The sequence below is a fragment of the Elgaria multicarinata genome, chromosome 18, assembly GCF_023053635.1.
Source record: "Elgaria multicarinata webbii isolate HBS135686 ecotype San Diego chromosome 18, rElgMul1.1.pri, whole genome shotgun sequence".
Taxonomy (NCBI): domain Eukaryota; kingdom Metazoa; phylum Chordata; class Lepidosauria; order Squamata; family Anguidae; genus Elgaria; species Elgaria multicarinata.
The window spans coordinates 16,149,239-16,162,389 of NC_086188.1; the positions used below are offsets into that span (position 1 = coordinate 16,149,239).

At 48.8% G+C, this 13,151-nt stretch overlaps 1 protein-coding gene and 1 pseudogene across 1 annotated transcript; one reads left to right on the forward strand and one right to left on the reverse strand.

Annotated features, from left to right (window-relative positions):
• Window positions 1-1,183: 1,183 nt before the first annotated feature.
• Window positions 1,184-13,151, reverse strand: CFAP73 (cilia and flagella associated protein 73). The gene is given in 9 exon segments (XM_063144045.1): window positions 1,184-1,303; window positions 5,235-5,393; window positions 7,894-8,115; window positions 9,791-9,991; window positions 10,186-10,290; window positions 11,438-11,543; window positions 12,963-13,023; window positions 13,026-13,107; window positions 13,110-13,151. Coding segments are annotated over 9 exon segments (1,098 nt in total).
• LOC134410913 (U2 spliceosomal RNA) lies at window positions 3,561-3,626 on the forward strand (annotated as a pseudogene).

Below are 13,151 nucleotides of genomic sequence, written 5' to 3' on the forward strand. Positions count from 1 at the left end.
GGGGGGCCACCACAGAAAAGGCCCTCTCCCTTGTTGCCATTCTCTGAGCTTCCCTCGGAGTAGGCACCTGGAGGAGGACCTTAGATGTTGAGCGCAGTGTACAGGTAGGTTCATGTCGGGAGAGGCGTTACGCTGGGTATTGTGATCCCAAGCCGTGTAAGGCTTGGGACCACAAAATGTATGTGTTGTATTTCTAGAACCGATCTGGAACCAATCAAGGCAGGTTTCCAGAAATCCAAAAAACAAGTATCATGATTTTTGTAAACCACCCAGAGAGCTTCGGCTATTCAGCGGTATAAAAATGCAAGAAACAAAGAAGGAAGGACGAAAGAAAGAAAGAAAAGCTTAGTAACATTTTAAAAGCATCTTTACAAACCATAACAAACCCATTCATAAAGCCGAATTAAAAAGATGTGCCTTGTCCTCCCCTTCCTGTAGGCAGAGAGAGCAGGGATCACTTGCAACACCTGCATAGAATCATAGAATTGCAGAGTTGGAAGGGGCCTACAAGGCCATCAAGTCCAACCCCCCGCTCAATGCAGGAATCCACCCTAAAGCATCCCTGACAGATGGTTGTCAGCATGAGTGCCTTTCAACGTTCGGCAGCAATGCAAGACAAAAACTTTCCCCACGTCCCTGACAAATGGGCTTCTGCAAGCAAAGATGTCTTCAAAAGGACCTTTTGCAGCAGGTTTATAACAAGATTAAAGCTTAACAGTGAACCTGGGAAATAATTGGCAACCTGTGCAGATCTTTCAGTATTGGGGTGGTGTAATCATAATCCCATGCACTGATTCGTAGCCTACTTTTGCACCAATTAAAGTTTCTGGACACTCTTCAAGGGTAGCCCCACGTGGAGCACATTGCAGTCGTCTAGCTGATTAACCCAGGTATGGATAACTGTTGCCAGATTGGAATGGCCACAGTGGGGCACAGACAGTTTTGTAAGATGTGCCGCTGCTACCACCTGAAGTAAGCTCAGGAACAGGAAGAGCTTTCAGCTAAAATAGGCTGGTATTTTAGTCCTGTTCCTTTTGCCTTATGCCCCACCCACTAATGGAATGGGGGCTCACTGGACAATGTGGGCATGTGCCAATTTTCTGCCAAGACAAAGTGAGAATATCAGGAGTTACAGAATGAGCCCATGGGTGGGTCTAAACTCACCCCAGATAGTGGACGTGGCTTAGCTGGTCTCCGGCTCAGACTGGGGCGCTGTCGTCAGTCCCGGCTGTGGAAGTGGCATCGGCTCCCCTTTGCGGAAGTCAGCAAGGATATCACTTAAGTCGACAACACAGAGCTGGACCTGGTGAAATCGAGGAAACCTTGTGGAACGATTCTGTCTGGGAGGTATGCGGAGAGCCAGTGTGGTGTAGTGGCTAAAGTGTCAGACTGGGAGTCGGGAGATCTGGGTTCTAGTCCCCATTTGGCCATGGAAACCCACTGGGTGACTTTGGGCTAGTCACAGACTCAGCCCAACCTACCTCACAGGGTTGTCGTTGTGAGGATAAAATGGAGAGGAGGATTATGTATTTATTTATTTATTACATTACATTTATATACCGCTCCACAGCCGAAGCTCTCTGGGCGGTTTACAACAATTAAAAATGGTAAACCTTCAAAGTATACAAAATTTAAAAACCATCAAAAACATAAAAAACAGTATAAAAACAAGGTACACCGCCTTGGGTTCCTTAAGAGGAAAAAAGGCGAGATAGAAATGCAATAACACATAAATAAATAAGGACTGGGGCCAGTACCAAGAGTAGGCATGGTTGGGCACCTGCCAAAGGCCCACACCACAGTAGGGGCCCCCTAACAAAATCCCCCCAGCGTTGCTCCTCTTCACCACTTCAACCCGTTTGTTTTTTTAATAATAAACTTTATTGCACATTAGCCGCATGGGCCATTCGCAAACAGATGAGACAATAACATACCCGCCGCGAGCTGGCCACTAGCCAGCAAAAGTGCTACAAAAAAGAGAGTTACTAGGATAACAATCACCCAGGTTATAATTACAAAGTTAACCAACATATAATATTGGTTCTAAGAATTTAATCGTTTGAGTCAATCAATAGTTTCCGGACCTCCATCGCCCGGTGTACAAACTTGGCAGTCCTAAATGATATATAATAGTCTGTACCAGCCAAAAGTGTTTGAACTACACCTTTAGATGACATTATTATTATTATTTTTATTTATTTATTTATTTATTTATTTATTTATTTATTTATATAGGTCCATCAATGTACATGGTACTGTACAGAGTAAAACAGTAAATAGCAAGACCCTGCCGCATAGGCTTACAATCTAATAAAATCATAATAAAACAATAAGGAGGGGAAGAGAATGCAAACAGGCACAGGGTAGGGTAAACAGGCACTGGGTAGGGTAAAACTAACAGTATAAAGTCAGAACAAAATCAAGTTTTAAAAGCTTTAGGAAAAAGAAAAGTTTTTAGCTGAGCTTTAAAAGCTGCGATTGAACTTGTAGTTCTCAAATGTTCTGGAAGAGCGTTCCAGGCGTAAGGGGCAGCAGAAGAAAATGGATGAAGACGAGCAAGGGAAGGAGAGACCCTTGGGCAGGCGAGAAACATGGCATCAGAGGAGCGAAGAGCATGAGCGGGGGAATAGTGTGAGATGAGAGAGGAAAGATAGGAAGGAGCTAGACAGTGAAAAGCTTTGTAGGTCGACAGGAGAAGTTTATATTGGATTCTGAAGTGAATTGGAAGCCAATGAAGAGATTTCAGAAGTGGAGTTACATGGTCGGAGCGGCGAGCCAAGAAGATGATCTTAGCAGCAGAGTGGTGAACAGAAACCAACGGACTGATGTGAGAAGAAGGAAGGCCAGTGAGAAGAAGGTTGCAGTAGTCCAACCGAGAAATAACCAATGCATGAACAAGAGTCTTGGCAGAAGAGACAGACAAAAATGATCGAATCCTGGCAATATTATACAGGAAAAAACGACAGGATTTAGCTACTGTCTCAATATGAGGAATAAAGGAGAGTTGAGGAATCAAATATAAAGCCAAGACTACGAGCTTCCTTGACTGGAGTAAGCGTAACATCATTGACAGTAAGAGAGAATGAGAGATGAGGAGAAGGTTTAGGAGGAAAAACAAGCAATTCAGTCTTTGCCATATTAAGTTTCAAACGACGATGAAGCAGCCAAGCTGAGATATCTGAAAGACATGCTGAGATACGATCGTGAAATTAAACCTGGGAATTAAAGGCTCAAGGTAATGTTTCCTCAGCTCCGCATACCTTGGGCACTCAACTAGGAGATGAATCATATCCTCAGCTGTAGGGCACCCTGCTGGGCAATCTACATTGGCGCTAGGGTGATTTTTATAGCGCGCCTTCACCTCTATCAGCTGGAGTGAATTTAACCTGCACCGAGTAAAATCTCGGCTCTTGCGGCATTCCAGAAGTTAAATACAGGGGAGCCTTTCCCAGAGCAGTAATGATACTTTTATAGAGCCCATTTGAGCGGCTCACTTCGACCGCTGCCCTAGATGTCAGAATATCACAGTCATACAGCCTTCTAGAAATCTCATCCTTGGCCTCGCTTCTCGGCCTTTTGGCTAAGATCAAGTGTAGTATCTCAACCTGTTTGTTTGTCCACCTCTCGTTCTGGCATGGACAACAGTGGTGATGATGAGCAGGTGATGCCACAGCCTCCTTGCCTCCTGGCTCTCTGCCTGTCAAGCAAGCAAGTGGTACCCATGATGAGGAAGAGGAGGGTCAAGAGCAGCTGGTGGCCATGGCAGTGAGAAGGTAGACTCACCTAGGGAGGGCACCCATGAAGGGAGTCGGGCAAGGGCCTGTGAAAAGCTGGCGCTGATACGGCCCCAAGGCATGGCCTGAAGGCGTAGGGTGACACAACCTTGCTAAAGCTAAGCTGACCTGAGCCTGGTCAGGGCCTGGATGGGAGACTGCCTAGGTTCCCTGGCTTGAGTTCCATGATGGAAGAAAGATGGAAATCAAAGGGGTAAAGGATGGCATTCTCTTGGCACTTCCATCCACCTAAGCCAGAAAAAAAATCCATCCTCAGCATGTAGTTAAGCATGTTGGGAAACTCCTTTCGGCCCGAGGGCCAAATTCAATATCAGAAAAGCAGTTGGGGGCTGGGTTCCAGTGATGGGCAGGACCAAAGGTGGAAAGAGGTGGAGCTAAAACATCAGTCTATTGTACCTTAACGCTCTTCCTGGCAGGCTCTACAGAGGGAGAGGAGAGGGTCAGCAAGGCCATTCTCCAAGCCCTGCTGAAAGAATTACTACTACTTCTTCCTCTTCCCTTCCCATCCCTCTTTCCTTGTGTGTCATGTCTTTTTAATAATAATAATAATAATAAATTATTATTATTATTATTATTATTATTATTATTATTATTATTATTATTATTATTATATTTTTCATAGAATTCATAGAATAGCAGAGTTGGAAGGGGCCTACAAGGCCATCGAGTCCAACCCCCTGCTCAATGCAGGAATCCACCCTAAAGCATCCCTGACAGATGGTTGTCCAGCTGCCTCTTGAAGGCCTCTAGTGTGGGAGAGCCCACAACCTCCCTAGGTAACTGATTCCATTGTCGTACTGCTCTAACAGTCAGGAAGTTTTTCCTGATGTCCAGCCGGAATCTGGCTTCCTTTAACTTGAGCCGTTATTCCATGTCCTGCACTCTGGGAGGATCGAGAAGAGATCCTGGCCCTCCTCTGTGTGACAACCTTTTAAGTATTTGAAGAGTGCTATCATGTCTCCCCTCAATCTTCTCCAGGCTAAATATGCCCAGTTCTTTCAGTCTCTCTTCATAGGGCTTTGTTGCCAGACCCCTGATCATCCTGGTTGCCCTCCTCTGAACACGCTCCAGCTTGTCTGCGTCCTTCTTGAATTGTGGAGCCCAGAACTGGACGCAATACTCTAGATGAGGCCTAACCAGGGCTGAATAGAGAGGAACCACTACCTCACATGATTTGGAAGCTTTCTTACCTGCCTCTCCATTTTGATCGAGGCAGGGAACAACAGTAAATGTAAAATACATAAAACTAAATTAAAACATAATATACATTGTTAAAACATCCTAAAAACATCCCAAAATTCCACAGGATAGGAATTTTAGATTGTAAGCTGGTGGGCGGGGGCTGTCTTGGGTCATTCATTGTATGTAAACAGCTCCAGGAGCCTTTCCGGTTGAGGAGCGGCATAAAAAGACTTTAAATCGATTCCTATCGCTACTGACCGCATCAAGCTGGGCCTCCGTGTCCTCCAGCGGCACGTCGGCCGGCAGCCTCCTGTGCTTGGCCACCATCTGGAAGAGGTTCAAAGCAGCCAGCTTGATCTTGCCAAGCTCCAGCGTCTTGTCGGCAGCTGTGTTCTGGATGCAGACCCAGCTAGACTCCTGTAGTGGTGAGGAGGCAGTAGAGAGAGTCAAGGGGGAAACTCACCTTTGACATGCAGTTCTTATGTTGCATCCTACTGCCCTTAGGGCTGCATCACACAGAGAGTCATAGAATCATAGAATAGCAGAGTTGGAAGGGGCCTACAAGGCCATCGAGTCCAACCCCCTGCTCAATGCAGGAATCCACCCTAAAGCATCTCCGACAGATGGTTGTCCAGCTGCCTCTTGAAGGCCTCTAGTGTGGGAGAGGCCACAGCCTTCCTAGGTAACTGATTCCATTGTCGTACTGATCTAACAGTCAGGAAGTTTTTCCTGATGTCCAGCCGAATCAGGCTTCCTTTAACTTGAGTCCATTATTCCGTGTCCTGCATTCTGGGAGGATCGAGAAGAGATCCTGGCCCTCCTCTGAGTGACAACCTTTTAAGTATTTGAAGAGCGCTATCATGTCTCCCCTCAATCTTCTCTTCTCCAGGCTAAACATGCCCAGTTCTTTCAGTCTCTCTTCATAGGGCTTTGTTTCCAGACCCCTGATCATCACTGGAGTCCGTCAGTGGTGTAGCGGACTCAGGGCTCACAGGGACGTAGCCCAACGATTTATTATTAGCAGGGACACTGTCATCCCCTCCTCAGAATTCCCTGTTCCCTTAATAGCTGCAATCCTCACAGTAGCTATGAGGAGACGAATTTTCTAAACAATATATTGTTGCCCGTTGTCATGTCATTTGGGGCGGTTTGATCCTGAACAGCAAATTAGGGCCCAGCAGCTACACAAAAGGTCTGCTCCTGGTGGAGAGCTACCCCAGCTGCTGGGGAACATGGGTGGGAGGGTGCTGGAGCTATATAAACTGATGCGTCTTGTGAAGAATGTGGTGAGGGAGGCCTTTTCTCTCCCTCATGGGTCATCTCATGAATCTGATTGGTGGGAGATTCAGGACAGATAAGTACTTTTACCACAAGATGTAGCAATGGCCACCAATTTGGATGGCTTTAAAAGGGGGTTGGATCAATTCCTGGAGGCAATCAATGGCTACTAGTCCTGATTATTATTATTATTATTATTATTATTATTATTATTATTATTATTATTATAATATCCCACCTTTTTTCCTCCAAAGAACCCAAGGCAGGGTACATAATCCTCCTCCTCTCCATTTTATCCTCACAACAACAACCCTGTGAGGTGGGTTGGACTGAGAGACTGTGATTGGCCCAAAGTCACCCAGTGGGTTTCCATGGCCAAGTGGGGACTAGAACCCAGATCTCCCGACTCCCAGTCCGACACTTCAGCCACTACACCACACTGGCTCTGATGGCTATGTGCTACCTCCAGTATTAGAGACAATAAGCCTATGTACCACAGTTGCTGAGGAACATGGGTGGGAGGGTGCTGTTGCAATCATGTCCTGCTTGTGGGTCCCTGGTCGACAGCTGGCTGGCCACTGTGTGGACAGAGTGCTGGACTCGGTGGACCCTTGGCCTGATCCAGCAAGGCTTTTATGAGATGAAAACTGCTAGAACCAGCTTGGCGACATGGATCAATGCAGCTGGCTGAATTTTTGGACTCTCTTTGGGTCATGGGCCTCGTGTGGCGCAGAGCGGTAAAGCAGCAGTTTCTGCAGCTGAAACTCTCCCCACGGCCTGAGTTCGATCCTAGCAGAAGCTGGTTTCAGGCAGCCGGCTCAGGTCGACTCAGCCTTCCATCCTCCCGAGGTCGGTAAAATGAGTACCCAGCTAGCTGGGGGAAAGGTAATAATGGCCGGGGAAGGCAACGGCAAACCACCCCGCTACGAGGCCTGCCAAGAAAACGTCAGCGAAAGCTGGCGTCCCTCCAAGAGTCAGTAATGACTCAGTGCTTGCATGAGAGGTTCCTTTCCTTTCCTTTCCTTTGGGTCATGGCTATGGGGATTTGCCGCCTGCACTTCCACATTTACCACTACACCAGTGGATTCTGTACATGATTCAACAGCCCTGTCGCAGGCAAAATCAGCAGGTGATGCTTGGAGAGTCAGCAATGAAATCCCTCCAATTGTCAGTATGTACCTGCCATTCTGCTATGAAGGATGGGGGGCGGGGGTTCATGTCCTTTCAAAGCCAACCGTCCCCACACTTTTGAGGGTGTGTTGAGTTTGGGTTCTGGTTCTGCCAGGTCCAAGTCATCGATCAGGTCCTTTTGGTTATCAAGGTGAAAACAAGCCACTCGTGCAAAAAGTTGACGGTTTATTGACGGAAAATAGATGCAGGATATATACGTGCAAAGAAAGTCAGCGCCTCCTTCCAGCTAATCGAGCTTTCATGGCTGGGTGTCCAGGCTGGTTGCACAGGAAGAACCAGAACACAAACTCAACACAGAGGTCATGCAAAACCTGAAACATTTCATGGCAATACGGGACCCACATTTGAGCCACATTGGACGCACCCCCCCAGGCACAACGCCTCCCCCCTCCCCCCGCCCCGGCGTGTCCTGATCATGGTTAACGACCGTGGTTAACCGTCACCTTACCAATTCATGCACCCTGGTCCGGTTCTGTTCCAGCTGGCCCTGCAGTTCGGCCACCAGGTTGTTCTGCTGCAAGATCTGGTTGCTGCTCTCCTCCACGAACTGCTGCAGGCAGGCGCGTTCCTCCTCCACGGCTTCGCGGGCAGCCAGCTCCCTCTGGACCAAGGCGGCCTGCGTGGCCAACAGAGCCTGGAACCGGCTGATCAGCTCCGGGATTTCATGAAACTGCAGGATGGGAAGCGGTTCGGAGTGAAGCGGTTCGGGAGGAGGCTCGGAGTGTGGCAACGAGGGACAGGGCCTTTTCGGTGGTGGCCCCCAGACTGTGGAATGATCTCCCTGACGAGGCTCGCCTGGCACCAACGCTGCTATCTTTCTGGCGCCAGGTTAAGCCTTTCCTCTTTGCCCAGGCATATGGCGGCACATCCTAATGACCCACATGTTTAGTTTTTTAACGGTTCTGTGTTTTAGAATTTTAAATTTTGTATACTCGTTTTTATCTCAATTTTAGAATTTCTGTAAACCGCCCAGAGAGCCCTGGAGGCATATAAGTGCAATAAATAAATAAGCGGTTGAGAGAGCAAAAACGGAACAAAGAGAAAATGACAGTTCACAGATACGGTGTGGTTAGACCTAGAATCATGGAATAGCAGAGTTGGAAGGGGCCTACAAGGCCATCGAGTCCAACCCCCTGCTCAATGCAGGAATCCACCCTAAAGCATCCCTGACAGATGGTTGTCCAGCTGCCTCTTGAAGGCCTCCAGTGTGGGAGAGCCCACAGCCTCCCTAGGCAACTGATTCCATTGTCGTACTGCTCTAACAGTCAGGAAGTTTTTCCTGATGTCCAGCTGGAATCTGGCTTCCTTTAACTTGAGCCCGTTATTCCGTGTCCTGCACTCTGGGAGGATCGAGAAGAGATCCTGGACAAGAGAGGGATATTGCTGCTGTTGCTGCTTCATTTTCCAGGAGGAACTCCTGCCAACACACTCATCTTTTCAACCCCTTCCAACTCTACATCATGATTATGATTATGATTTATTAGGAGCAAGAGCGGAAGTAGGGCCCACTCCATTTAGCCCTTCCTCTCCCTGAATCAGTTTCCATTCAAGCCGGTAATTACAAGAACATTGCAACTTTAAGAACCAGTGCCTGAGTTTTCTTCTTTTCCTCTTCCCTCCTCACCACTGCTTCCTTTTGTGTCATGCCTTTTACAACATAAGCTGACAAGGGCTGTTTTGTTTATTATTGCACTTCTGGAAACTGTTCTGGAAGCCTTTTCAGTTGAACAGTGGGGTAAAAACGCTTCAAATACACAATGTGTTTAACAAATCATTATACTTGCTTATATTTAGGGTCTGATGATTAAGAATAGCCCAGTCTGGTAATAAAAAACAGTTAGGCCTGGGGATGGAGCGCTTTAGGTGTGTGTGGGGGCACGGGGAGCCAGTGTTTTTTGCTGGGGCCTGAAGGCTGAGCTCACTGCAAAAGCAGTCCATTTTCCTAAGGTGAATTGACTCCGGTCCATGTGTGTTGAACTGTAACCCCCAGCTCCTGCAGCCAGCATAGCCATTAGCCTGCCTGGCTGGGGATGATGGGAGTTGTAGTCTAAGATACACTAACGTTCTTAAAAAAACATATCAAGAGCTGCCCCACTCTTGCTTTTCTGACAATTAGCCCCAAATCCAACATAATAATTAAAAAAAAATTAAAATAGGAGGCCTGGTCAGATTTTTTGGGGTGTGTGTGTTGGTTAGTTGGCAACCTTGGCCATTTAGATTTATGCTGCCTCCTTCTTTCCAGCCCTACAGCCACAAAAGTTCAGCTGCAGGCCTTGACTTGCACACCCAAAACCTTGCTGGTTTTTTTGCTTCCAAGCACCTGGGCTTGGCTCCCGCCCTCTCACCTGCTCTGACTTTTCCAGGACCTTCTGCAGGTACGTGGGGAAAGCCTTGTGGGCCACCAGGCGCTGATGCAATGCCTCTTTCACCATCAGCAACCGGGCAATTTCCTGGCGAAGGCGCTCAGCTTCCGCTCCTCTCTGGGCCGCTTGCCGCTGCTCCTCACCGGCCTTGCGCAGCGCCCGGCTCTTCTTGGCGTCGTTTTCCTGCAAGAGAGGGACTGTGGATCACGCTAGGGGACCGTTACCTTCACGGCCACCCCCTGGTGGCCCTCCGCAGCAGCCTAGCCAATGCCAACCCTTAAGGCCGTCCCCGGGTCGCCCCGCTTGATGTTCTCTGGCCCGCAATCTGGCCTCCAGACTAAAAGAAGTGGCCTGCCCCCCGTCTTATGCCTACGGACCTTCAGGAACTTGTCAAACTTCAAGATGGCCTCTTTCAGCTTTCCTTCTTTGCGCTCTAGCTCCTGCCGACGACGTTGCAAATCTTCCATCTTCATCTGAAACTCCTGGGAGAGTCGAAGAGAAGGTCAGTTGAGGAGGCTGAATTAGGGCAGCTATATAGAAAGTGTGTGTGTGGGGGGGGACTGGGCTCCTGTATCTTTAACAGTTGTTTTTCCTCCTAAACCTTCTCCTCACCCCTCATTCTCTCTTACTGTCAACGATGTCACGCTTACTCCAGTCAAGGAAGCTCGTAGTCTTGGCTTTATATTTGATTCCTCGCTCTCCTTTATTCCTCATATCGAGGCAGTAGCTAAATCCTGTCGTTTCTTCCTGTATCCTTGCCAGGATTCGACCATTTTTGTCTGTCTCTTCTGCCAAGACTCTCGTTCACGCACTGGTTATCTCTCGGTTGGACTACTGCAACCTTCTTCTCTCTGGCCTCCCCTCGTCTCACATCAGTCCGCTGGTCTCTGTCCACCACTCTGCCGCTAAGATCATCTTCTTGGCCCGCCGCTCTGACCATGTCACTCCACTTCTGAAATCTCTTCATTGGCTTCCAATTCACTCCAGAATCCAATATAAACTTCTCCTGTTGACCTTCAAAGCTTTCCATGGCCTAGCTCCTGCCTATCTCTCCTCTCTCATCTCACACTATTGCCCCGCTCGTGCTCTCCGCTCCTCTGATGCTATGCTTCTCGCCTGCCCAAGGGCCTCCACTTCCCTTACTCGGCTTCGTCCTTTTTCTTCTGCTGCCCCTTACGCCTGGAACGCTCTTCCAGAACACTTGAGAACTACAAACTCAATCACAGCTTTTAAAACTCAGCTAAAAACTTTTCTGTTCCCTATAGCTTTTAAATATTGAGTTTGTTCTGACTCTATACTGTTTAGCTTCACCCTACCCGGTGCCTGTTTACACTTCCCTGTGCCTGTTTGCATTCTCTTTCCCTCCTTATTGTTTACTACAACTTTATTAGATTGTAAGCCTATGCGGCAGGGTCTTGCTATTTACTGTGTATAATCTGTACAGCACCATGTACATTGATGGTGCTATATAAATAAATAATAACAATAATAATAATACAGTTGTAGAGGACAAAGGATTTCATTAGGTGTCATTATTATGCATGCAGCCCCTGGTGAAATGCCCTCTGATTGATTACCTGAAACATCTTCTCCCAAAACAGGGGCAGTAGGGTTAGACAGGACACTTACCTCTTTCTGGGCTAGGAGAGCCTGTTCCACCTGAACCAATTCTCTCCTTTTCTCCAACAGGCAACAAGCAGGAGGCAAAAAGCCACCTTCTTTTTCAGGGATTTTCCTGAAACAAGAAAGGAGATTTAAAGAAGGGGGGGGGCAAACACACACTCCAGCCAACTTTGTCTTCGATGACAGCGCTTAACCCCAAAGAGCCAAGAACCTACAGCCCATTACATCCGGGGTTGTGCAAGATTTCAATCAATTCATCTAGGAGATGCATTGATGAAAGGACATTTTGATCGACTAGAAAACATGCCCCAATTAATCAGGCAGCAGCAGCTAAGGAAATAAATTAATCCAATGTGGAGTGCAAGCACTATCTTAAAAGAGGCATTCTCCCTCTTGTGCAAGAGAGGCGGTGGTGGGATTTTTTTGGGGGGGGCGGTTGGTCACTTTTAAGATGATGCTTACTGCAACACATGCGCACATCTCGCCAAAAGGAGGCTCAGGGGAGACATGATAGAAGCTTACAAAATGATGCCTGTGGTGGAGAATGTGGATCGGGAGACCTTTTTCTCCCTCTCTCATAACCCTAGAACCCAACGGGGTCATCCCATGAAGCTGACGGGTGGGAGATTCAGGACAGATCAAAGGAAGGTCTTCTTCACACAGCTCATAAACTATGGAACTCACTACCACAAGCAGGGCCGGTGCTACCATAGAGGCCACTCAGGCGGCCGCCTAGAGCGCCAAGGTAAGGGGGGGGGGGTGCCGGACACCGCACCCGGAAGCCACTCTCCCACAGCGGCTCTGAGAGGGCTGCTTCCGGGCGCACCAGTCCGAAGCCGCCTGCCTGCCCCAGCATCCTGGCTTCGCTTCGGCTGGAAGCCCACCCAGCCAAAGTGAAGCCACACCTGCCCCCCCGCCCCAGCATCCTAGCTTCGCTTTGGCTGGGTGGGCGCCCGGAAGTCATTCTCCCAGAGCAGCTACCGGCCGGGCGCGCCGTTCCAAAGCCAACCCCCCCCCCCCAGCATCCTGGCTTCGCTTCGGCTGGGCGGGCGCAATGGCGCCCCGCGCCCAGGTACGCTGGGGTGGGGGTCGGTGGGTGAAAGCAGCTCACCTGCCTAGGGCGCAAAATAGTCTGGCACCGGCCCTGACCACAAGATGTAGTGATGGCCACCCATTTGGATGGCTTTAAAAACGGGGGTTGGATAAATTCTTGGAAGAACTTTCCAAGGTAGAAAAACAATGTAAAAGCAGTTGTTGAGCGAGGGAGAACAACTCTGTGTGTGTGTGTGAGAGAGAGAGAGAGAGAGAAATATGAGTTGTGTGCTTCCCCAAGGAAATAATACACAAAACCCATACACCCCTTCCCCCAATAAAACTTGTCCAGGGTTTACAATGACCTCGCTGCACCACTGTCTGGACCGCCTGCCCAAATAAATCACCCACCCCTGGGCTGCCATTAGCCCTAGGGAGGTGGATGGGGTTCTCCAAGCCTGCGCCCCCCTCCTCTCCGCCCCCCTTCCCCAAATCTCACATCAGCTGCAGCTTGTCCCTGAAAGCCGCGCGCACCCTCTCCTCCAGGTCCGAAGCCATCGTCTCTCGGGCTCGCCCCAAATCTCCCTCCGCCGGTCGAAGGCAAGCACAGCTGCCAGGGCTTCTCCGATCCCGGGAGCCCCGCCCATCCGTTGCCGTGGAGACGGCCAGCACAACGTTCTGTTGCCAT